Raw genomic sequence first — 26,285 nt, forward strand, 5'->3', positions numbered from 1 at the left:
GGCTGTTCGGCTGCTCTCGGCTATTTTCGTTGTTGCTGGCTTTTTCAGGGGCTGCTCGCTCGCAGCCAGAGAAGCTGCTTTTTTTTCCGGGTTCGGAGCCGTTCCGGATGCTTTAGGCTGCCGGATGTCTGATCTCCGGATAACTGAGGCGTTTCTGTACATGGATTATCTGGTAGGTGAGGGACAGGGGTGGAGTGTCGTCTCTCGGAACCCGACGTGCCCGATGTCCCTCCGCCTGGAGGAACAGCCTTTTTGCTAGCTTTCTTTGGGATGGGATGCCTTTGGGGTTCTTTCTCCTGCAGCCTGCTCTGGAGCTGTGCTGGGACTCCGAGGGGCGGCCAGCAGGGCGGAGGGGGTGGTGGAGCTGACAGGTAAAGGTGCGGCCCGGGTCACCGCGCTGCGGGGAGAGGGGCGTGCTGGGTGGGGGTGCCGGAGAGATGGGGCCGCGGCGGCGGGGCGTCCTCTGCCCGCGATCAGGTTCTTTGCTTCCCTCTGCGCTCCCCGAAAAGGACTTTCTTTCCGGGGAGGCAGGAGTTTTGTGCTGTCTCTTTAGCAGAACTCCAGGTACTATTAAAGAGCCATAACCAGAATGGCTTACTAAGTGCCCGGCAGCCCCGGTCATTTGGTTGTTATTAGATCTCTAAAGCTATGACCTCGGTCGTGGCGAGGGTTTAAAAGCACATTACCGTAAAGTAGACGGGACTAAACTACATCGCAGCCTGGTCGGGACTGGGTAGGGCAGGCATTGTCCCACTGTACCTCTTGTGGGTGCATGTGGCTTTTACCCTGGATCCCAGCTGCTTTTTAGGCCGGGCTTGTGCTGAGAAGTTTAGGTGGGAAGTGTCAGCACAATGCTGGGGCTGAGCAGTATTTTAATAATGCACTCGTGTTTTATGTGGAATTATGCAAGCATCCTGTATTGTTCCAGAAATTCTCTTTCCCCGGAGCTGCATGTGTGTGTTCAAGGGGAACCTCACTGACATTGGCTGTGTTCGATCCTATACAATTACCAGGTTTACCTTGTTAGCTCAGACCGCAGTTACGGAGAGTTGCAGTAGCTGGCTAAAAACATTGACCCTTCTGTGATCTTGTTGGACACATGCAGTGGATTTTACTATGGATTGCCCTGGCAGAGATTTGCCATTGCCTTCTAGGAATTAAACTTAATGCTCTTCTAAGAAAGACTGTGTGAAGCTTTCATGATCAAGAAATGCTGGATAAGGACGGGTTTTGTACTGTTTTCTTGTCTTTGGACTTAACTCTAGTTTATGTGAAGGAAATGTTTCCCCTAAAGCTTAATGGCTTGTTTTTGTCTTCTGGGGAAGGGTGGTGATTGAAGTTAACGCACGACCTTGTGAATGGAGCAGAGAGAAAAAAATTGAGTTCAAATTCTGTTTTGTTCATTTGTTGATGTCAGTTATCTTTGTGATAAAGGGACATTATCCACCTACACCTGGAGCCAGTTATAGAGGTTATCTGATTATCCGTGTCCTTTAAAATTCAGAGTGCCCTGTAGGTTAAAAGTTGCCAAGTGTTTTAGATTTTCTAAATCAAGTAACTGATTATTTTGTAGCTTGCCAGGTAAAATACAATACTATGGTTTTGTTTTGTAGTCCACTCAAAGCCAAAGTTTGTTGAGAATAATTCCAAATAGGAAAGGGTGACATTACCTGTACTACTAAAAGCTAATTTTATATACTTAAGTAATTCCTATAAAGGAAGTCTGGTGGTTCTGATCATTGTATTTCTTTAGTGGATGAGTTTTAAGTTTACAAATAGCATCACAAAACCAAGGTGTCAAAACCACCAAACCACTTGGGGTTCGGGGATTGAAAATTGGTGATTACTCAGGTTAATTTCTAGGTGGATTATGTAAAGGTGGTGAATGATTTGTTAGTGGGGCTTCAGGGTACCTAAAGAGCAGATTAATTTGTTTGGCAGTTTATTAACAGGCTTGTGTTAAAATCAGTGGGCCCCAAATTTGACACAGCCTTTTGGTTTCACCTGCCACGCCCCCACACACCCTATTGCACTGGTACTAAAAAATATAATTTTGTAACTTCAAGCTTAAAAAATAACAACTGCAGTGAAGCTGTTAAATAAAAACTTAAAGGAAATAAGTCATTTTGTATGAGTGTGCCAAGCATTCCCTGTGAAAACATTTAAGACAGTCCTTAAACATGAAGTCCAATTTTTCAGTCCAGTTTCAGTTAAAAGATACAACTCTTCAGAGTCATGCTTTTGTGTTTACTTCTTACCAACACAGAAAATGACGTGCCACACATTCCACTCTTCTTGTCTTTCAAATTGACTCATTTGCTTATATGTAATCTTTATATGGTGTCTATTAAAAAACAATCTCTAGAAAAAAATCAATTCTGTTGACTGCATCGGGCATTTTATTTTTAAAATCAATTCTCAAGTTCTTTGACTTCCAGAAAAAAATGCTCCTTTCTTGACAAGATTGGCTCTTCAGGTTTTGCTGGGCTTATTCTTGTCCACTTGACAAGTGTATGCTAGCTTTTCTTTTTTAATCGGTGCTTGACTTTTCTTGTTGCTGCTGTTGGAAGCTGGAAGAGGGAGCTCTGTGTATGTATTGTCCATTGTTCTTTGGATGGAATGTCATCACTTAACCTTTTTTACTCGAGATTAGAAAGGAAGAGAAATGGGAGAAAGGTAGGTGCTATTTTAATAGCTTATAATAATAGCACTGTGGGTATTGAAGCAAGTGATGTAGCTCTCTGATCTTTGAGGTTGTTGTTGATTTTCTTAAAAAGAAATGTTCTCAATTAGAGGTGACCAGTAAGGTAAGGGACAGGGATCATGCTGTAATATTCAAGACGGGGTTTTTAAATTCAGTTCAGGGATACAGTGGTAATTTGCTAATTCTAAATAAATATCACCCAGTGCCAGTATTTGTTGAATTGAATCACTGAGATGGAGGGACAGCCCTACTTTTCTCACCAGCTTCTAAACTGAGACAAGATAAAATCTGTTTGGATTAGGTGTTTTGTTCTGGGGAATGCAGAATGTATCCTTTACACTTCAAGATTATCAAGATACTTTGTTTGGCCTGGGTGACAATTTAAATATAAAAACCTCATGTTTTTGGTTAAGGAAATTGGCTTAGAAGACCACACACCTTTTCTCCACCTTCACCTTGGACTTGAAAGGCCATGGTCATACCTGTCGGGTCTGTGGATAAAGATTTGGTATTGTTCCAACAGGCAGTACTGGCATTTTACTCGCTCTTGACAGGTAGAACCAGTGAGGGAGTAAGGTAGGAGAAAATCCAGTTGTAACGAAAGAGAAACAGATCTACCAGGTTTTCCTGGTGGGTTGGACAAGATCAACTTCTAAATTCAGTTTCGTATTTTCTTTCTGTCCTAGCTCTTGTTGACTGGTTAGAATTTTACCTTTTCCCCCCCTTCTGCCATCAAAATAGTAAAATGCATTCTGCTTATGATAATTAAATGAGATCATGGAGGGAAAGAAAGGGATTTATAAGCAGCACCTTTCTCCCCCACCCCCCCATATAGAATGTTATTGTATTGTGATTACATCGCTTATTTTTAAGACCTTAATGATTTCTTACTGGTAAATGCTGGGCTTTTTTTTTTTTTTAATTTTTAATTTTTTTAAAATAAATATATAATGTATTTTTATCCCCAGGGGTACAGGTCTGTGAATCACCAAGTTTACACATTTCACAGCATATAGCACATACCCTCCCCAATGTCCATATTGGGCTAACCTTTAAACTAGTGCTAGTATATGGAAAGATTTGGAGTAGTAATCAGCAAGTAGGATGTCATAAGACCCTTGTTATTTTAATATTATCACATGTTGATATTTTCATCCATTCAGCAAATATTCATGGAACTCCCTGCTTTGTGCATGGCCCTGAAAGTCCTGGGAGAATGAGCTCCCAGCTGAGGTCCCCTTGGCGGTAGGACGGCCAGGCCTGTGGCTCTAGGTGAGTCCATGGCAGGACAGGATGTCAAAGGTGCATCAGAAAGAAGGTAGCTTCTGATGTGCTCCCTGGCTTTTTGGTAGGTTTCTTGTTTTACATGTTTTTGTTTTATTGTGAACTAAGATGCAGAGTTAGAGTTGAAAATGTGGCAACTGAAAATGGTTGATGAGTCTTGGATGCTAATTGTTAACTTATGATCATTGCATTTGTATACTATGTTTAGAATTTAAGGCCAGCGTTTTATATTTCCCATATAGATTGGTGAACCTGGCCTAGTTTCTTGGTCCAAGGCTGTACCTGCCATTATAAAGACTAGGGTGTCAGGGGAGAAGATTGGGTGAGAAAGTCAGCACAAGTACATCACCATCTACAGAATAAAAACCAACTGATCAAGAACAGAAACTCATGATCTGCTTCGAACAACAGAGCCTGTAGGTACTAGTAAGTTGTAAATGTGCCTATTAATGTGCCTATTTGAAAAGAGGAGTAAAGGCACATTTGGATTTTATTTGGTGCTTGGTTAAATTTGAAGTGTGTGTTTAACCCTGAATGATCATTATAAATTGTATGTTCTGACTGTGGTCAAATTGACTATAACATAGAGGCCAAACAAGTTTTATTCTTAACTGTATGTAAATATTCTTTGAATCATAAGATTAATGCAAGGATAGATCTACCATCTGGACTTGGAATGGCAAAAAAAAATTGAAGAACATCTGTACCATTAAGCAGGACCTTCGACTTGAAGGCATTTGCTCTGTTTCTCCAGCTTCTGTTGCTGCAGTCTTAGAAGTCTGGAAGTGGGAGTCCTAAGGAAAGTCCCACAGGAGGAATGATTCACGGTCTCTGGGAGCCTAAGCCATGTGCTTGTTGGCATGCTTGGGGTGGAGGGAGTGAAGCATGAGTTCACTTATAGAGCGCTTACTCTGTGCCAGATAACTTGTAAATGAATGCTTTTCCATGTAATGGCATTAAAACAGGGCTCAGAAAGGTGGTGTCCTTTCCCCAAGTTCACATAGCTAAGGAATAGAGCTGGGTTTGTAGACTTCCTTCAGCCTGGTGTTGAAGCTGTTGGGAGACCATTGAAATTTTTACAGTGTATTTCATGTAATTACTGTGCGGCTGCTTAAGTAAAGGGTAAAAGAAAAAAAACCAAACCAAACCAGGGGTCTTGAGGAGGCTGACCAGGGTTCCCTTGTTCTCAAGAGCTTGGCTTTGCTAAGTGACTGTTAAGGAGAAGGCTGAATATGAACAACTGCCTTGTGTCCTGAGCTTCTTGTCCCACAATGTACTGACTCTGGTCACTGAGGTGACTGACCGTCACCATCTAATGATTCATCAAGTGACCACAAATGGATTTCTCAGCCACTCTGTTAGCCCCCTTATGTCACTGCAGGGGCACCCTCTTGCCTGTCACAAGTTCCAGTTCTTTTCTGAAGAGGTCACTGAGACTGAGGACCTAGTTGTTCATTTGTCTGAGGCCTGCTGTGCTCCCTTTCCACGTGCTGCCTGGGAAGTGAGGCCGTCCCAGCAGACACGAGGCCCCTAGCAGTGTTGCTTATGGATTTCAGTTGGGCACATTCCCTTGATACTCACTATAAATAATTCGTTTTTGAGGTAGACTGGGAAGAAGGAAAGACTTTTAGGGAAGTTCTGGTAAGTGCATGGCAGAGAACAAGGAAACAGCAGTTTCCTCTTGATAACTTCTCACAAATGGAATTATTTATTTTCAGGTCTACAGCCCCCTTTAGTTATGCTGTAGTTCCCCACCCCCACCCCATACCCCCGCCCCTGCATCTATCTGCCCTAATGCTTCCAGTGTTTGGGTGAGTCTAGAAAGCTGAGCTCTTGTTGACCTTCATTTCCAGTGTCTACAGAGTGAGTGAGTGAGCACATTTATTTCCAGCAGGGCTGCCTTCAGGGGCAGGTGGCTGTGGGAGACCAGGCTTCGAAGGACCCTACATTTGGTTTAATGCTCTGGGCTCGACCATCCTCTGAATCTTTGATGCTTTGCAAAACATTTTCATTTTGCCCTGGGCCTCACAAATTATGTAGCCAGTTCTGACTTCTAGTGCTGACATCAAGATGTGTGGATAGCCCTTGAATGGCCCAGGGTGATGGCTGTCCTTGGAGTCTGTTTCCTTCATCAGATCAGGGCAGGGTCCCTGACCACCTTGATCACCACCACCAGGATCAGAGGGGACTGTGTACCAAGTATGGTGCAAAGTGTCTTACTCCTGTCACCTAACTTCGTCCTCCCATCGGTCCTGTTAACCAGAGACTACCGACTTAAAATACGCGGCCTTAGAAAAGAGGGAACTTGAGGTTCAGTGAGATTGGAGTGTGGGGGCTAGAGGGTGAGCCCAGCTTGGTGAATTCCAAGCCCATTCCCGGAAAAGTGTGGTCCTGGCTACCTGGTGATAGCTGAGAGGACATGAGAGGGGCAGCATGAATCCCAGACCCAATACTGGGAACGGACAGGTCTCTTGTCCTGTGGCTTCTTGGGAGAAGCCCTGGCAGGAGTGTAGGGACACCCCAGTTCCTGCTGGGGGCAGTGGCGTGGCTTTGTGCCTTCAGGTGAGCAGCTGACTCAGGAATTCTGCTTTCATTTGTATAACTACCTTTCTCCACTCTTTTTTGCATAAACGTTGGTGCTCTGCTTTTTGGCTCACAGCCAAACACACCTACATGGTTTTGGGAGGACCCATTTGGAAAGTCGGATTTGCCGGCCAGTCTCATTTATCAGGTTCCTTTGTACCTAGATTTGCTGGTCTGACCTCTGGACTGCTGCTCAGGGTTGAGGAATTATTTCACGGAATTGTGTCCCTGTCTCCTTGAGAGGGATTCTTGGGTGTTTTTCCAGCGGGTAGCTGCTTCCCTGTCCTTACTCTTGATGACCACCTAGAGTCCTCCCAGGGCCACTGATTGAGGCACCAAAGGACTGTACTGGTTCCTAATCATGGAGTCAGGAGCTACAACAAAATATAGCTCTTTCAAAGTTTTATTTTTAATATTCAGAAAAGTACAGAAAATAATAAAACCTACTTCTGTGTACCTACCTCCTTCTCTGATGAACAGTTGTTAACATCTTACCATTTTAGCTCAAAACTGCTTTTAAAAAAAAACAAAAAAACCTTTAAGGCTAGAGCTAAAGCCTGCTGCTCCCCCTTCTCTGTACTGAAGTTAGTGGGTGTCATTCTCATGCATTGTTTTTGCATTTTTATATTTACATGTATGTATAAAGAATATACTAACAATAGATTAAGTATAATTTTACAGAAATTGTAATCTGCCACGCTTCTTGAAAATTTTCTGTTTTTGAGATCAATAAATGTTACTCATTTATATCCATAGATACTTGTTTTTTGTTTTTGGTTTGGATAATACCATTTACGCTTTTATATGTAGATCTTATTTGCTTTTTATGAGCAGCTCAGAAGAGCATAGGTGTTGGTTTTGAGGCATGCTTTGTAGATGTTTACTTGTTAGTACTACACAGTGAGTCCTATAAATGAAATTTCATTTGCATTTCAGTATTATGCTTCCTGTCTTACAGTTAGTAACAATCATTTTGTAATGCTATTAACATCTCTGCATGTATACACCTATTCTTGCCAGTGAAAGGCCAGATTATTTTGGTAACATATTATTAAAGTAAAAGAAAATTTGGAAAGCACAGTGGGGGGAAATTGTAATCCAGTAACCCAGAAAGAACCAGTTAACATTTTCATTGTAATGAAGATAGTTTCATAACCTGCTTTTTTACTTGTAGGAATACTTAAAATTTAAGTTTCTCTTCATTAGTTTCCTGCATTATATACTGACAAACCATATATTTTTTTTAACTAATCACCTTTCCATTGAATATTTTCTATTCCAATTTTGGCTGTTATAAATAACACTGAAATGAATATTCTGCATAAATTATGGATATTTTATGCTAGTGTATTGTAAGGAGTGGTAATTCTTTTTTTTTTTTTTTTTAAAGATTTTATTTATTTATTTGATAGAGACACCGCGAGAGAGGGAACACAAGCAGGGGGAATGGGAGAGGGAGAAGTAGGCTCCCCGTGGAGTAGAGAGCAGGATGCAGGGTTTGATCCCAGGACCCTGGGATCATGACCTGAGCCGAAGGCAGACACTTAGAGACTCAGCCACCCAGACGCCCCAAGACTGGTACTTAAATGAGTCTTGTGCCAAAAAGCAGTTCCAGTGCCAAGTAACTTTAAAAATTGGATCAAAGTAAAACAAGTTTCTATATTGTACAGCCTTTAATATGCAGATTACATGGTGAATCTCTAAAAGAGGGATTATTGCATACAGTGTTTCTAATCATTTGGGGTGTTTCTGCTTATGATCAAATTCTAGAAGTAGAGTTGTAGGGTCCAAAGGTACCTGCATTTTAAGGCTTTTGATATTAAATAAATTAATATTAGTAATGCACTTAAACAGTGCTCCATAGAAATCAACCAGTGTTTAAGTCAAAGTCACATAATAAAGTTTGTGCTGCTTCTGATTAACCCTTGAGAATTTGTTCTCTGATTCTGCAGGAAGTGTTTAATATGGGATTCTGCTGTTCCTTTAGCCCTTTCGCCAACCCTGAGTGGTGTTGGAGTATTTATTCCTGTCTTGTTGTTGAGGAAACCGAGGGTTAGGCAGAGTGGAGTCGTCATAGCTGCCTTGGTTGTCATAAGGGTTGGTGACATGTCCATGATCTTAATCTCTACCTACTATTGCAGCAGAGAAGAAAAAGAACTTTGACATTCTGCATTTGATTCCTGGGTATTCTACCTATTACCCGTGTGATCTAAGGTGTTGTCCAAATATCTGTCCATAGCAAAATGGAAAAATCAGGAAAACCTTACGAAATAATCATACATTTAGAGACTTAAAATATTGCAACTTTTTGTAGATGTTAGATTATATGGTCTACTCTGAAATGATAGTGAATGATAGTGTCTGTCTCAATGTTTTTATCTAGCAGAATAAAAACATGACATGCCTGTATTAGTCCTCACGTTCATTTGGATGAAGGTATATATGTATATATATATATATATATATATATATATATATATATATATATATATATATTTAGAATGCACTTATTACTAAAATGTCAAATCCTGGGAACCTGGTCTAAGACAAATCACTCTGAATCACAATTTTCTCCTGTGCTAAACTGAGACAGCATCAGAGGTTGCTGTGATGATTAGCACTGATAAAAACATAATAAACTGTACTTAAAAAATCACATTAGATTTTTCTGTACTGATTGGTATGAGTCCATATGACTCAATATAATGGTATCAGTAGAAGTGTAGACAAAGTGAGTCTCTATGTCCTTGATTTCCCCTGTCTCCTGCCCTGCGTCAGTGACATCTTAGGGATTTTTTTCCTCTTCAAAACTGGCAGTGTACAATCTTTGTGGAGTTAACTAAACATCATGTAGGAACACATCCTTTCATGTACCTTTTAAGAGCTGGACATTAAAGTTGCCCTTGACCTTGGATAAAACACACTTTTTGGTCTGTTTTACAAAAAGAAAAGTCCCAAAAAGAATGTTAAAGTTGATTTTTTTTAAACTATCATTTTTTATTCCCTCTTTCTTTCTCTTGTGATTCAGAGATTTTTTTTAACTCAACCATGACTAATAAATAATATTTACAAAACTTAAGGGCTCTTTTGAGGGTTAAATGAGATTATATTGTATTACATTGAACATAAGGTTCTATAAAGCTGATGTGCACCTCTCTTTTTTGATTTTTTTCATTCACTCAATTTTAATTGTGCACTTGAAGTTGTACTTCAAGTCTTTTTTTTTTTTTTTTTTTTTAAGATTTTATTTTATTTATTTGAGAGAGAGAGACAGTGAGAGAGAGAATGAGCGAGGAGAAGGTCAGAGAGCGAAGCAGACTCCCCATGGAGCTGGGAGCCTGATGTGGGACTCGATCCCGGGACTCCAGGATCACGCCCTGAGCCGGAGGCAGTCGTTCAACCAACTGCGCCACCCAGGTGTCCCTGTACTTCAAGTCTTAAAAGTAAAGCTAAGTTTATATGTACCTGTATCGTGTTATCACCCCCAAAACGGAGATGTAAAACGTTTTCACACTCCAGAAGGCTCCCTGTCCCTTCCCGGGTAGTACTGAACTAGATCAGGTTTGCCTGATTTTGAATGTCCCATAAATGGAATCACAGATAGGCTTAGGATTTCTTTCACTCAGCATGCTTGTGTAATTCATCCACACTGGATGAATCAATAATTTGTTCTTTTTTGTTGCAGTGTAATTATGAATATATCATTACTAGTCCATCCATTCTGTTGTTGGGCATTTAGACTGTTTTCCCTTTGAGGATATTTGGAATCTGCTACAAACTTTCTAGTGCATATTTTTGGTGGAGATACTAACTTCCGTTGGTTAGAATGGAATTTCAGGCTCATTGGGTACATGTATGTTCAGTTTTACTAAATACTGGCAAGCATTTTTCCCGAAGCAGCTGTACCAACCAATTGGATCTCTCCCAGTGTAAGAGTTACACTTATTTCATATCCTCACCAATACTACTTGTATTATCAGTCCTTCTCACTACCCATTCTGATGGGTGTGTACTCCAAAGAAATTGGAGTTGCCCAAAAGTTGCCCAGAGCTACTCTGTATGTTCAGGCATGAGAATAATATAATACAAGAGGATTATAAAACAGATTCTTTTTTTTTTTTTTTTTTTTAGATTTTATTTATTTATTTGACAGAGAGAGATCACAAGTAGGCAGAGAGGCAGGCAGAGAGAGAAAGGGGGAAGCAGGCTCTCTCGATGCGGTGCTCCATCCCAGGACCCTGGGATCATGACCCGAGCCGAAGGCAGAGGATTTAACCCACTGAGCCACCCAGGCGCCCCTATAAAACAGATTCTTTTTTTTTTTTTAAAGATTTTTTAATTTATTTATTTGACAGAGAGAGAGATCACAAGCAGGCGGAGAGTCAGGCAGAGAGAGAGAGAGAGAGAAGCAGGCTCCCGCCAAGCAAAGAGCCCGATGCGGGGCTCGATCCCAGGACACTGAGATCATGACCTGAGCCGAAGGCAGCGGCTTAATCCACTGAGCCACCCAGGCGCCCCTAAAACAGATTCTTAACCTTGAGAATTTACTGGCCATATTCTGAAATTTCTGTGCTATTCAGCTGTGTGGTTTACTCTGATTCGGACATGTCACAGTGATACCATGGGAGTTAATTGACCTGATTTTTGTTCCTGTCTTTGTCACCAACCAGGTGTGGAGGTTTGGGCAAGCCCGTCAGTCTCATTAACTTGTTTCTTCATCTGTAAAAAGATGGAATTAATTAGGTAATTTCAAGTGTTCCTTTCATTTCAAAAAAATTTTAGTCCTTTTTGTATACTTTCGGGAAGAGTTAGCTGTCTTGCATTCTTCCAGTTTTATTTCTTAAGTGATGGAGTTGCCTTGATATAATTTATCAGCCATTCACTGAAACAACTCTAATTTTTATGATCCTTTTAGGTTCTGATGTGGTCCTGGCTCTACAGAGATATAAGTGCGTGAGCCATTGGCCTATTGTCAGGGAACTTACACTCTGAGAGATGAAAAATAGGCAGTTACATTTTGGAGTGGCACATTCCATTTAGAGTGAAGTAAAAGTTACTGAGGGAGTGTCTGAGAGGAAACTTAACTTAGACTTGAGGGCCCAAGAGAGCTTCCAAGAGGAGTCCTTTTTAATCTGTAATGTTGGACTTGAGTTGGCCCAGTGAACGGCAGAGCCAGGCAGAAGGAACAGCTTGTGCAGAGCCTCGGGGGTAAGTGACCCCACACTTCAAGGACCTCCCAGGACTCGGTGTGCCTGGAGCAGAGTCAAGAGCAGTGGATGTGCTTGGAGCTGCACAGCCCAGCGAGGGTCACGTCATGGGAACCTCCGAAGTTTGCCTGGACTGCCTTGGGCTGATCCGGCTGCACTGTGAGGGATGGGGAAGGGAGGCCAGATGGGACCAAGAAGACAGGAAGCCGTTTTCCTGGTTCAGGAATGGAGTGATGGTATTCACCATCAGTCAGGAGTAGGACCGAGCTGCAGAAGTAGATGCTTTAAAGAATTGCTTCAATTCCGCAATTGGACTTAGGAGGTGAGAACAACGATTTTAGGGAATCCTTAGATTTTTGGCTTGAGCGTTATTCTGGTTCTCTGTCGTGTTAATGAATCACCTTCAAAGAGTGGCCGTGCACAAGAACTCATTGACTCCTGAATCTGGAGATAAATTAGGGCCAGCTAGGCTGGTCTCGCTCAGGATCCCTCAGGAAGCTACAGTCAAATGGTGACTGGGCTCATCTCAAGTCTTCTTCATGCACTTGTCTTGCATTTGGGGTTGGGAACAGCCAAACAGCTGGGGGCTTGAAGAGTGTGGACTCCTGGGGGCATCTCTCTGCATGGTCTGTCTCCATGCTGCATCGGAGGGATTGTACTTCTCACATCCAGGCAGAAGTCTCACTGTGAATGTGCCAAAGGAAACTGGCGGAAGCTGCCAGTCTTTTCTGACTGAGCCTCAACAGCCTCGTGGCATCACGTGGACTGTATCTTGTTCATCAGGGCAGTCCCACGGGTGAGCTCAGGGTCCAGAGCAGGAGATGGATACCACCTCTTGGTAGGAGGAAGTCGAAGAATTTGTGGGCGTCTTTTAAAACCACCGTAAGTTTTGGGGTGGCTAGTGGGGTCATGTACTGGGGTAGGTCACCCTTGAATGAACGGCCTGATAGAGAAAAATGAGGAATTTAATCTTGGTGTTGTTGAGTTTTTGCTGCTTGTGCAAAATCCGAGTTGAGGTTTCATGTAGGTTGGTGGGAGCTCAGAGAGGACTCCTGGAGATGAAGCAAAAAACAGTAGGTGCCTTTGTTGTTCCTTGCTATAGACTATTATATTATCATGTGGGAGCCACAGTGTTAAGTGTTTCTCATGTCTTGTTCATTACTGTTATCTTCGAGATTAGAAAACTGTCGTCTAGAGAAATGGAGTGTTCTGGCTGTGGTGTGGGGGAGTTAGAACTTGAACTCCGGTTGGGCTAATGTCTCCACTCCCAGTCTTCACCACTTAGATGAAGCCATGAATGAGCCTGCCATCTGGGAGGGTCATGCAGAATAGGAAGAGAAGAATCCCCAGGAAGCCCAGTCTCTCGGTTCATGCAGGCATATAGTAGGTTCATGCAGGCATATAGTAGGCAAGCAGTTTTTGTGGGATTGGAAAAAAGGAAAAGAGCCAAAGTGGAGGCTGAGAGAGAAGTGAAAGATTGGGAAGAAAACCCCAGGGAGTGTGGAGTCAAGCAGGCTGAGAAGGGAGATCTTTCCAGAACGAGGAAGTGGCCAGTTGTGTTAAACGTTGCCCAGAGATCATGAAAATAAAGACGGAAAAGTGGCCATTGGATTTGAGTCTGCATTGACCTGGGTGGGCCAGGGTGCGCTCAGGCCTGGTGGGAGGTGAGGTGTTGACGCTGCTGCACTGACGTCTGTCAGGAAGTTGCTCCATGTCAGGGAATTGCTCCATGAAGGGGAAGAGGAAGGAGCCAGAGCTGGAGGGGCCGGGAACAGTGAGGGGCACCTTTCCTCTTTACATGGGGCCAAACTGAAGATGGATAAATGCTGATGAAGTAGACTAGGAGGTCCCTTGGCTGATGGTGACTGAGATGTGGTGGATGGGCTTGGCTGAGTGGGCTTGAAGCTAAAGAGCGACTGTGAGTAATGACCGGGGAACTGGAAGCGTCGGTTGCTGTGTGGTGTGAAGTTCAGAAGCCGTGACTGAACAATGACCTGAATCTGGTGGGGTTGTGAATTTTTTTTTTCTTCCAGAGATTTAGGACAATGGCAAGACCATGGTTGAAGCGACAGACAGTGAGCTGACTTACTGGAAGGGCAAACAAGGTAAAGGATGCACAAGGGACTGGTGGTCTTGATGAGGCTGAGTGATAGGCATCCTCGGGAGTGTTAAGAAAACTGGAGGGAAGGAGAGTTCAATGTGGTTAGACCAAAGGGTATTTGAACTTAAGATCGCAGAGGTAGAGCGGTTCTCTGAGGGGAAGCTCTAGTGTGGCCATGGTTGGCAATGGAAAAGATGGGAGGTTAGGAGAAGAAGAAATACAGCCAAGGCATTGAATCTCCATTCAATGCTTATGGAGGGCAAAGCTGCTGGGACCATGGCAGGACTCCACGCTAGAGGCTGAGCCAGGTTCAGATACATCTCAGTGACTGAGGTGAAGGTCAGTCAGTGTCCTTGAGAAGGAGAGGTTGAGAGCACTGGGTATTAGAACTCCTTGTCCTTTGTCTGCCCCCCCCCTTAAGATTTATCGTAGAGAAAAGGACCATGAGTGTGTATGGGGGGTGCGGAGGGGCGGAGGGAGAGGGAAAAAAGCAATCCCTCTGCTGAGTGTGGAGCCTGACACTAGGCTAGATCTCCAGACCCTGAGATCATGATCTGAGCCCAAACCAAGAGTCAGATGCTTGAGCTACCCAGGTGCCCCTCCTTTTCCTGAGTCTTGAGAGGAGTAGGAGTGGTCTGGAGAGCCTCGAAGATCTCAAGGGAGTCGAGGTTGGCCACGCGTGGATGGGATACTTCACAAAGCGCTTCTGGGTGTGGAGGGGTTTCATGGTTCACCTACCCTCACCTGCCAGGGTAAGATGCCCTGCTTCACCTTCACTGTGTCTTTGGCAAGTGACTGCTCAGTGCTTTATTCCTCTGCGAAGTGGGGGAGAATTACTCTTAATTCCCCCTTGGGTTTGGTGAGGAGTCACCGAAATAATACATGTACTCCAGAACAGTGCCAGATCCCCTCTCTGATGCTTCCTCTTGCTCATCGTCAGAGCAGAAAATACCTGCCAATATCAACAATGAAGGTATTTAAGTGAGGTATAACTGAGGTGTACAACACAATGATTCGATGTTTGTATAGATTGCAGAATGAACACCACAATGAATTAATATCTTTCACCATTCATAGTTACAGTTTTTTTTCCTTGTAACTTTGTAGATCTATCATCAAATATGCAGTACAGTATCTTTCACTAAAGTTACCATGCTGTACATTCCTCCTAGGACTTTTTAAATTTTGTAACTAAAAGTTTATAGTTTTTGACTCATTTCACCCATTTTTGCCACTCTCCAAACTCTGCCTCAGGCAACTACCTTTCTGGTCTATCTGTGCACTGGTTTGTGCCTCGAGGTCCTGTCACAGTTGTTTTTCTCTGACTTGCTTCACTTAGCAGAATGCCCTCAAGGTTGGCGGGCACTTTCTAAGGGCCCTGTGAAGTAGATAACTAGTATCAGCTCCATTTTTCAGATGTAAAAACTGAGACTTTGAAAAGTTAATCAACTTACTTGGGGACTTACACCCTGCCAGAGGGCTCTCTGGAAAGGCTGGGGAGGGGGACTCTTGTGAGGTGGGCTTGTTGGAGAGGAAGCACCAAGGAATGTGAGGTCAGGGTAGCTGTAACGTGAAAGATGGAATCAGGTGGGTGCTTCCAAAAGAATTTGATCTAGCAGTTCTTTGGTTACGTGTTTGGGAGAAGGTTAAGTCCAAGTTGGTAGTGCTATGGGGCGGGGAGGGTCCTAGTTCAGATAAATAAACCCACAGCTCAGATCTTCACACCTTCTGCCTATACTTTTCTGCTAAGAGGAGTCAAGCTTCCAAGGGTGTCCTGGTCCTTAGAGAGGGAGGAGACTGGACTCTTGGGGGACTTGGTTGCCCTGGCACAAGCCACAGAGAGGCTCCCAGGGTCAGGGTCCTGGCTGGCACCAGACTCCCAGGGCAGAGAACTGGTGGTTTGAAGTGCCAAGTCCAGAAACTGTTGAAGCTGGTGAAAGCTGGTCTTAGGCAGCTTGTGGGGCCAATTTTTCTGAAGGCAGAACTGCTTGGGGCCATTCTGCTAGGGCAGCTGGGGAGGTAGTCTGGCACGCTGTGTTCTGGAACCCTTGTGTGATAATCTGGATGTGTTTGTAAAGCCAAAATGGCCTGCATGATCCTGTCCCACCCTGCCCCGCCCCCCCACTTCTACCTATTTAAAATGATCAGAGCTAGAACTTGGTGAGCCCCCCTTTCCCCTCCTAGTGTCATTTAAGTCATCTTCTCCCAGGCTTTGACTACCAAAACTGAATTGAGGCTCCTTCCAGGGCTGCCCTTGGAGCTGCCTTAGACAGAACGCTGCAGGGATGCCTGGCCTAGGGGATCAGTGTGGCAGAAATCCAGCTCCTGCTTGCCTGGCTAAGGTATCCATTGTGCTTTGGCTCAGAGGTGCTAATGGGCCTGCCCCGCCCCACCTTAGGCCTTAGTTCCTGGATCTTTTACCTGACCAAGCATGGTATGTCGCCTGGCAGGGCTGGATTGTGGGCCTCATTGTTGCCAGAGCCTGGCATAGGAACACGGGATGGCTGCAAAGTAGGTGATTGGGCCAAGAGGCTGCACAGAGAATGGTAAAGGACCTAGACCTTGGGGTCCATACTGCCTGCTTTGGCATTCTCTGGTTTTTACCTGCTATGCCCCACATTCCTTGTATGCAAAATGGTCATGATAATAGTACTTTCATCAGAGTTAAAATGCAGAAAGCATTTAAAGGAGTTTAGTATCCTAAGCACTTTTATTTTTTTTAAGACTAGAGAACTCTGTGTTTTTTTTTTTTTTTTTTAAGATTTTATTTATTTATTTGACAGACAGAGATCACAGGCAGGCAGAGAGGCAGGCAGAGAGAGAAAGAGGGAAAGCAGGCTCTCCACTGAGCAGAGAGACCGATGTGGGGCTCGATCCCAGGACTCTGGGATCACGACCCAAGCCCAAGGCAGAGGCTTTAACCCACTGAGCTACCCAGGCATCCCTAGTATCCTAAGCACTTTTAAAGTGCTATTATTAAACTACTCTCCTGCGGTTATTGGACTGGGACTTTCTTTTTTTGTGTTTTTGTTTTTTGTATGTTTTTTTTTTTTTAAATTAAAGATTTTATTTATTTGACAGTGCAAGCAGGGGAGAGGGAGAAGCAGACTCCCTGCTGATCAGGGAGCCCAAGGATCATGACCCAACGCTTAACTGACTGAGCCACCCAGGCACCGCTGGACTGGGACTTTCTGTATGAAATAAGGACTTATTTCATACAGAAATATGGTCACTGAAAAAATTCTAGTCCAGTTCCATTCATTTTCCCAGTGCCAGCTTTTCAAAAACCTTCCTACCTCCATCTGATAAACGCAGTGCAGAGTAATTGGCTTAAAGATACTGCAGCTGCTGAGTTAGTGCTCCAAGTGGCCGCTATTTCTGATTTCTGGGGGTGAAAGGTCCTGGCATGGCCCACGGTGGCCTGCACCTGTCTGTAGGCCAGCTCTGCTTAGAGCTGCAGCCTGAGTTGTTTGGCCAAATGAGACTACGCCCTCTATCTATCTATCTGTCTATCTATTTATTTATTTAAAAGATTTTATTTATTTATTTGACAGAGATCACAGGTAGGCAGGGACTCAGGCAGAGAGAGAGGAAGGGAAGCAGGCCCCCTGCTGAGCAGAGAGCCAGATTCGGGGCTAGATCCCAGGACACTGGGATCATGACCTGAGCCGAAGGCAGAGGCTTTAACCCACTGAGCGACCCAGGCACCCCAAGACTACTGCCGACCCAGGCACCCCATGACCTCTGCCGAAGGCAGAGGCTTTAACCCACTGAGCGACCAAGGCACCCCAAGACTACTTACTCTCTTTTACTCTCTTTAAACTCAGCAAGCCCCTTTTCTGAGGTCGTTCCCCAAACTTACTGTTCCAACAAAAGTCGTTTCTTCTTTTGAGACCTTGTCCCCCTCGTATGTGCTTAGTTGGCCAGCTCTTTTAGCCTCCTTCCTTAGAGAGGTTTTCAGAGAGGGCCCTAGTTGGAGAAGACGGAGTACTGGGCTCATTTATTGGATACTGTTGCAGGTTTTTGTCATTTGTATTTTTTTCTTGCCTGCAGCTAGTTCTTGGTTCAAGTCCCTGTGCTAGGTGTAGGAAGCCTCTCGGAACTGTTGAATTTCTGTTCTATTTTGTGTAAAGTTTTTTCCGGCGAGATAAACACAACACCAGGCAAAGTGGGTGCAAGGCAAGATTTATTAAAAACACTCTCCGGAGAAGTTTCAGGGCTCAGGAGAAGGGGAGCCGAGAAAGTTGCACCGGAAGGAGGTGGGCACCCTCGGGCGAGGTTCCATGACTCTGGAAAGCAGAGTGGCGGAAGTCGCGCCCAAGGCAGGGAGGAGGGGGCTTTTAAGGGGTCTCGGAGGAAGCTCAGGGGTCTTTTGGAAGTTTCCCTTATTTGGATATCTCGCCTGCTCGTCGGGATCCCATTGGTCCACAGGAGTCCGGGGCGGGGCTCTCAGATTCCTGCTTGGGCCTTTGTTCTCCTGTCCCAGCTCAGGTCCTGTGGGGTCCTGTGGCGGGAACTTTTCGCCATCTTTAGTAGCCCTTCCTGCCAGCCCAACATTTTGTATAGATATTGTACCTCCTACAGTTCACCAGTAAAATTTCTTAGTGTAACCTAAATCTCCCCATGACTTGTTGGGGTTTGCATTTTTAAAAGACTGGGTCCTTTATTTAGGATTATTTGATCCTTCCTGGGTTTCCTTTGCATTGCCTGACTTTTTCAGGGCTCCTACAGCCTTGACTTTGGGCTGTGGGCAGGATTACTTTTTGAGCCTGATGTGGAACTGTTCTCTATTTCTGTGGACTCAGACTGCCGTTTTTCTGTATCCTGAGTGTGTAGGCAATAGTGTCCTGTGTGAGTGATGCTTTAGTGTTCCCCAAATATATCTTGATTTGCGAACATCTAACTGCATTGGTTATCCTTGGAAGTACCCATAGATGAATATTTCATTATTCAAGAATATTTTCAATGAAATAGTAGTTCATATTAATTAATTAAATTAATTAAATTGCATTAATTAAATATTAATATTTCAGTGAAATCATCAATATTTCATTATCCAGTACTTCAATATTCCGTTCCTTGTCTTCTCAGTCCTCATCGTTTTATCAGGAATTACATGTGCTCAGGAATTTAAATAGTTGCAGAAAACAGACTGAGTAACGTTTTTCTCTTTTGATTCCATGACAAGAATAGATCTTCAGTTGCTAATTTTAAAACTCTTGAAATCAGATTCTTTGTTACATAGGAGAACACAAGTATAATGAAGTGAGTTGCTTAAAAAGTCAAAATTATAGAGAGCTATGTAGGAAGTGATGCATATTTTAATTCTTCATACAGAAATCTTGAAAACCAACATAAAAATGTATGATTAGGAAGAAATGATGGAGATGAAAAAAGATCTAACAAGCTCATTGAGGGCTTGATTCACTCCTCTTTTTTGAAGCAATTCTCTTCCATTTCCCGAATCTAGAGTGCTGAGTTCATGTCGGAGGCAAAGATAATTTAGCCCAATTGCTTTATATTATTGCGGTGAGTGATATTAAAATCACAGCAACAAATGAATATTCTAAGAGTGGGTATGGGTAGCCTTTTCCTGGGTGTTCAAAATTAACGACTTCCCTAAAACAGTGTTTTAATCTGTGTTTATTTGCTTGAAATGGAATACTGACTTCACATCCTGGTTTTTAATTCAGATGTACAACCCTATGCTCAAATAACAAGAAAAGGGATCTATTAGTTTTTAAAATATTCCATGAAGGATAAATGTCAAATTAGTTTGGGAGAAGAAAAGCCCTATACATCTTTCTTCCCTGCCTCTCCCTTCTTATCTAACATTCCTTACTCCAGTACTTATTGAGAGCCTAATGTTTGGTAGGCCCTTGGGCACCATAGATAAGACAAGGGTAACCCTGTATCTACTGAACTAGCACCTGAAACAATGACTATAATACAGTTCTTTGCTTGGAGACTCCAGTTGGTGGGCTAGAACAGGTAGGCAAACTTGTTTTGTAAAGGGCCAGCTAATAAAAATTTTAAGCTTTGTAGGCTATACAGTCTGTCTGTTAACTACATGGCTCTGCCATTGTGGCACTAAAGCAGCCCGACAATACATAAATAGATGGATGTGGCTGTGGTCCAGGAAAATGCTCTTTATGAAATCAGGCAGGGGCCACACTTGGGCCATGGATGATCGTTTGCCTACCATTGGCTGTGAACAGGAAATGATAGCAGGGGCTGCTTCCAACCTGTTAAGGACATTTTAGAAGGGGTTCATGGATTGAGTGAGAAGGTCAAGTAGATGGCAAGATTTCTTTCAGTTTCTCCCCTGCTTATCAGTTGGCCCTAATGTGAGACCATCTCTCCCCTTACCATGAGTTATTTAAAAATCGCTGCGGTGTAGGGGCAGATTTCAAATGTTTCTTTTAATTTAAACAGTGAAATTCTTTCCAACCCATCTTATGCAGAACTCAGATAATCTAAACAAATTCTATTTTAGTGTAGATGATTTTTACAAACTTACAATTCCTCTTTTGTTGTGATGTGTTCTAGTTCAGTGAGGACAATGCAGCTGTTTTGATAAACACAAAACTGAATTTAGATTTAGAGGATTTCTAAAAACAGATTTTTATTTATTTATTTATTTATTTATTTGACAGATAGAGATCACAAGTAGGCAGAGACAGGCAGAGAGAGAGAGGAGGAACCAGGCTCCCTGCGGAGCAGAGAGCTCGATGTGGGGCTCGATTCCAGACCCTGGGACCGTGACCTGAGCGGAAAGCAGAGGCTTTAACCCACTGAGCTGCCCAGGTGCCCCTAGATTTAGAGGATTTTTAACTTTAACCATTTAGATGAATGAGAACTGAGGGATTATCTTCCCGGTTCATTGGGTCGTGTCTTTTTTGTGACATTAAGGGGAAAATAAGATCATAATGGAATCACAGTTGGAAAGTTTGCAGATTTTAAAGTAGCTTCATTTTAAATCATCCACCAGAAGGCAGAATACAGATTTTATTCTGAGGCTTGACCCTCCCCGCCAACAAAAACTCCTTACTTTGGCTGCACACAGGGATGGGGGGTGGGGGTGCGTGGGCGGTCTCCGGTGTGTTAGAAGTTCACGTACAGTGCTTTGGAGTATGCTTTTCTTCATTTCTGTCTCTAATAAAAATTCAGTTCTCTTTATAAAAAACATTTCTTAAATATCCAGCTGTCTCTTTGGAACCCTGCCTGGGATGTAGTTAGAAAACCACTCGTTGAGAATCAGACCTAGGTGGAAATCGAAGTTCTGTCCCTTTGCTGCCATGTGCTGGTAACGCCTTCTCAGCGTTTCATCTGACAGGCCAAGAAATGTCCCTGTGGCTCTACTTGTGAGGACAGAGATGACCTTGCAAAACATCCAGCGCATAACAGTCTCTTAATTTTAAGGAAGTCTCACTTTAAGATAATCAGGGTCATGGTTTTAAATTGTATATGGCTCTGTATAGTTTCAGTAATAGTGTTTCATTAGCCTTTATTAACTGTCTTTTTTTTTTTCTTGATTAATCATCTTGAAGGAACCCTTGATTAAGAGCTCTGCCCTCAGAAATGATAATGACTCACCTGAAGGGAGTGGCTTGCAAGGGGCTGTAGGCCACCCTATTTGTGGGTTGTGAATCCGTTGTCTGGCCGGAGAGTGAAGAACGGGGTTTGGGGGAGACCGACCCTCCCAGAGGCAGAGGATAGGAGTTAAAGAGGCTTGCTTATTCACACAATCAGAAACAAGGACAAGGAGTATGCAGACCTCACTTACAAGGGATTTTTTTTTTTTTTTTTTTGTCCACTGCCCTGTATCTGCCTGTTTCTTATTAGCAGTAGAAGCCATGCAGTAAGAAGGGCCAGACTGCACACCTTGGGGAGAACGTGGGCGGCAAGGATGTGAACTGCAAGGAGAGAGGGCCTGTGCTACCCAGCAGTCACACTTTAGGGACGGGGATAAAACCTACAAGACAAAAAGTAGTGTCCCTTGGGAAAAAAGGGAACTATGTGGAGTTCCTGGGGACCACAAGTAGGTAGATTCTAGCCACCTAAGCGGGGCATAGGCAGCCCTGGGACTTAACAGAAGATCCCAAGTAGTTTCCCCAAGTGCCTTGATATTGGGGTCATTTGTCTTCAGCCAATGTGGAAAAGCGGTATTTCTGTTCATAGACGTCATGAATTTGGTGGGTATCTGTTATTGAAGAGTGGCCCAAAGAAACTGGTCTTGAAGCCAGATTCCAGAGGGAAGTTGGGCAGGATCCTCTGGGGCCAGGAGGTTATCCTAGGGAGTTGAGTTTCATTTAAGATTATGCTTAAACTAATAAGTGGTTTTAAGCAGGAAGCAATGGGACCTGATTTGCATATTGAAATCTTGCTCTCTCCACAGCAGCATGGGCACTGGATTATTCAGAGGTGAGGAGGGGTGGTGGCTGGGGGACCTGTCAGGGACACTGTCCAGCGGCAGATGGGGACTGCTTGGCCTGGGCTTCAGTGAGTTTGAGAGAAATGTCTCTTCTTTGCCAAGCACCTGATGCTTTTGTAACTGGTCCAGTAAGGTTAGTAGTAGTCTTTTCTAATGCTTGAGGACTGGTTTCTAAGGCTCAGAACATGTAAGTTTTCTGGGGTCATGCCCTGAATTATTTGAACACAGGTCTGTCTAAACTCAAAGGTCATACTTAGCTTTCTTCCCTTTCCACAATCAGAAAAACGAAGTCCAGACAGTCTAATTCATAAACCAATAAGCTTTTTGACTCTTCCTTTAATTTTTTTTAAAGATTTTATTCATTTGACAGAGAGCAAGAGCACACAAGCAGGGGCAGCAGAGGGAGAGGGAAAAGCATACTCCTCGCTGAGCCGAGAGCCTGATATGGGGGCTTAGCCAACTGAGCCACCCAGGCGCCCTGATTTTTGACTCTTTAAAGGGCTTGATCCCACAACCCTAGGATCACAGCCTGAGCTGAAACCAAGAGTCGGATGCTCAACCGACTGCACCACTCAGGCGCCCCCTAACTTACTTGGTTTTGCTGGCACAGCCACTAGAGTGTAGACTTCATGAGCAGGGGCTCTGTGCACTGCTTTAGTCTACTGCACAGAGGACACTGCTGGGCACAAAGTAGGTGCTTGGTACTAATGTGCATTTACTTAAGGTGGAGGATTAATGCCATGAACACGGCCCTCAACTTGGTCATCTAAACTCCCAAGCCTTTCAAAAGGATGACCATGTTACCACGCTGTAGCAGTGAAGCATCCCAGGGCCAGCCATTGCCTGGGGATTGAAATATTAATACTGAGCTCTTCCATTTGTCACTGTGTATGGGCCATTCTTTTCCTTACAGTTAATGAGAAAGACTTCTTTGCCACCTTAAACAAAATATGCACTGCAGGTCTCTTCAGTAATCCTCCATGCTCTTAGAAGTCCATTCCACTCCTTAAAATCAGAATTTGGCAGAGTTCTGCCATGGACATGAGGCTGGTGCCTATATTCAGTTTCTGGTGGCCATGCGCCTTTTCCCTAGGTACTGAGAGTAGAATACTTGTGTTGGGAGAAGTCTTTATGTCTAGATAGTCTAGAAGGTCATGGAGATTTGTCAGAAGTGTTGACTGTGGTTGGTAAGTGCTACTGCATTCAGCTTTTTAAAATAGGCTTTGGTAGTCCAAGTATTGGAACCATCAAATACTTGTGAACTTGCTATTCTCTCTTTGATTTCATTTGCATTCATTTGTTTTCAATGATTAATGACTTTGGACTCCCAAGTCGGAAAGATTTGGGTTCCCAAATCCTAGTTCTATCATGTGCTGACTGTGGTTTCCCCACCTCTACATTGAAGAAGATACTAGTGTAAAGTGGAATGCATCACACTTCCATTTAACTGTCTTAAGGGACTATTCTTCTTGTTGAGATTACATGGTCTCTACAACTTAATCTGGTAGGGTTGGAATTGTTTGGAAAGTAGTGGCTTCAACAAGGTAGATACTTTTCTTTCTTCTCAGGTAAGTCTGGAAGTTGTTAGGGTCGGGCCCTATGATGCTACTGCTCAGCACGTGGACTTTAAAATCCTTCTTCAGAGTGCTGCCAGAGCACCTGCCATCACTTCTGCATTTCAGGCTGCAGGGTGGAGACAATGTGGAAGAGCGTACCTCCTTCTGCAAGATTTCAGACTTTCTGATAATCTCATTGACCAGAACTTGGTCACATTGCCATATATAGTTGCAGAAGAAGCTGGAGGACATACAACTTTTTCACTTAGAAACCGACTTCTCTGTAACTCTATTCAGTTATTCTTCACCTAGCTGTATCTCTCTATATCTACTTTTTTTTTTTTTAAGATTTTATTTATCTATTTAACAGAGAGAGAGATCACAAGTAGGCAGAGAGGCAGGTAGAGAGAAGTGGGAAAGCAGGCTCCCTGCTGAGCAGGGCTGAGCAGAGAGCCCAATGTGGGGCTCGACCCAGGACCCTGGGATCATGACCTGAGCCGAAGGCATAGGCTTAATCCACTGAGCCACCCACGCACCCCTATATCTACTTCTTGGGATAACTGAGTTGTTCTCTCTGCTTTGTAGATCTCTTTTCTGTGTAGTTTCTTTTTAGTCCTACTTTTGGCTTCCTCCTAAATGTAGGCTGCTGTGATTCTTCATGGTCATGAAGTTACTTAATAGCTTTGCTTTTTGTATTCTCTCAGCTTCACTTCCCTCTGCTAACTGCTTCATCTTCTTGGTATTTTTCCGTTCATATTTTGGAGAGCAAGAATGATTGGTCTAGCCCAGCTCTCCCTGCTGGGCCACACCGTGGTTGTTGGCCAGCTTGAGGATGGACGGCCTTCTAGTTTAATCAGCTGTAGCAAGCTTGGGGGTGATCCTTTTCCGTCTGCAGCAGTCTAGAGGCAGAGCGGGCTTTGTAACTTGACAGGCTGCTTAATCCTTGATAAAATCCTGGGCAAATGGACCTTCTTTAGTGCAGGCAGTTAGAGGTTAAGTCTTAAACGGACCATGTTTCGTTTATTAATATGCATCATAGATAGTATGTAGACAGTAAGGACCAATAACAGATTGAGAAGTGATTATTTAAAAATAGGATTTTTAAGGCCTGTACCAGTAGCCCTCGGATGCTTGCCCGTCCTGTGATGGTTCATGATTCTACTCGGGTCATGCTCAGCTGGAACTATCTTCTGTACTTCCTTTCACCTAGCTAACTCCTAATCTTTTAGAACTCTGTTAGGGAGGTTTCCCCCTCTAGAAAGTCTTCAGTGGGTTCAGCATTCCCACCATGTCTCCCTAAACCCCTTTGTACATACCTCTCATTATGCTGAACACATTTCTTTCTGTTGCCGTTGTCTGTCACAAGTCTGTTAAATCACTCTCCTGCACTAGAAGACCACTGATGCCAGGGTTTGGTCTCCTTTATCTTTGTATACGTAACATTTGCCAAGCAATGCCTGTCACGTTAATGATGCTTAGCAAGGTTTTGTTTTGTTTTTTTTTTAAACATAGAATGTATTATTTGTTTCAGAGGTACAGGTCTGTGAATCATCAGTCTTACAATTCACAGTGCTCACCATAGCACATACCTCCCCAATGTCCATCACCAGGCACCCCATCTCTCCCACCCCCCAACCCCCCAGCAACCCTCAGTTTGTTTCCTGAGATTAAGAGCCTCTGATGGTTTGTCTCCCTCCCTGGTCCCATCTCGTTTCATTTTTTTCCCTCCCTACCCCCCAGGACCCTCGCCAATTTCTCATATCAGAGAGATTGTATGATAATTGTCTTTCTCTGATGGACTTATTTCACTCAGCATAATAAGGGGTTTTTGTTTGTTTGTTTGGATTGAATTTATCTTCACTGCCTCATAAAAAGTGAAGGCATAAACTCCCCAAGGCAAGTGGTATTAATTTTTAATCTGGTAAATAAGAAGAGCGTTTCATTCCTTCTTGTACTATTTAAGTTAGAATTTTCAAAAAGAGAATTGTTCTTCAACATTGAGCCAAAATCATCTGTGTGGGTCTTACCTGTGACTTTCAGTGCTGTTTGCAAGAAGATTGGCCAAAACGTTGCTGTGATGAAACCAATAAACTTTGGTAGGATGATTTATGCGTGTGTTGGATTATTTCTGCTACATGACTTCACCAATCTCTGAGGTTATTTCTGCTAGATGGCTTTTCAGATCTTCGTGACTAAATTTCACAGAAAGCTCATGCATAGGGTATGTGTGTGTGTGTGCGTCTGTGTCTCTCTGTTTAACAGGTGAGGGTAAGGATTTCTTTTTAAATTACTAGGTGAGGGGCGCCTGGGTGGCTCAGTGGGTTAAAGCCTCTGCCTTCAGCTCAGGTCATGATCCCGGGGTCCTGGGATCGAGCCCCGCATCGGGCTCTCAGCTCAGCGGGGAGCCTGCTTCCTC

General features: G+C 43.6%; 1 protein-coding gene across 1 annotated transcript in view; it reads left to right on the plus strand.

Moving 5' to 3' along the window:
- Positions 1-28: 28 nt before the first annotated feature.
- Positions 29-26,285, plus strand: part of ARL15 (ADP ribosylation factor like GTPase 15) — a 394,558-nt gene continuing 368,301 nt past the window's right edge. The window contains exon 1 of the mRNA XM_044231975.1: positions 29-172. Within this exon, the coding sequence (XP_044087910.1) occupies positions 125-172 (48 nt within the window). The 5' untranslated portion in view covers positions 29-124. The remainder of the gene's footprint in view (positions 173-26,285) is intronic.

This window comes from Neovison vison, chromosome 1 (assembly GCF_020171115.1).
Source record: "Neovison vison isolate M4711 chromosome 1, ASM_NN_V1, whole genome shotgun sequence".
Lineage (NCBI taxonomy): Eukaryota > Metazoa > Chordata > Mammalia > Carnivora > Mustelidae > Neogale > Neogale vison.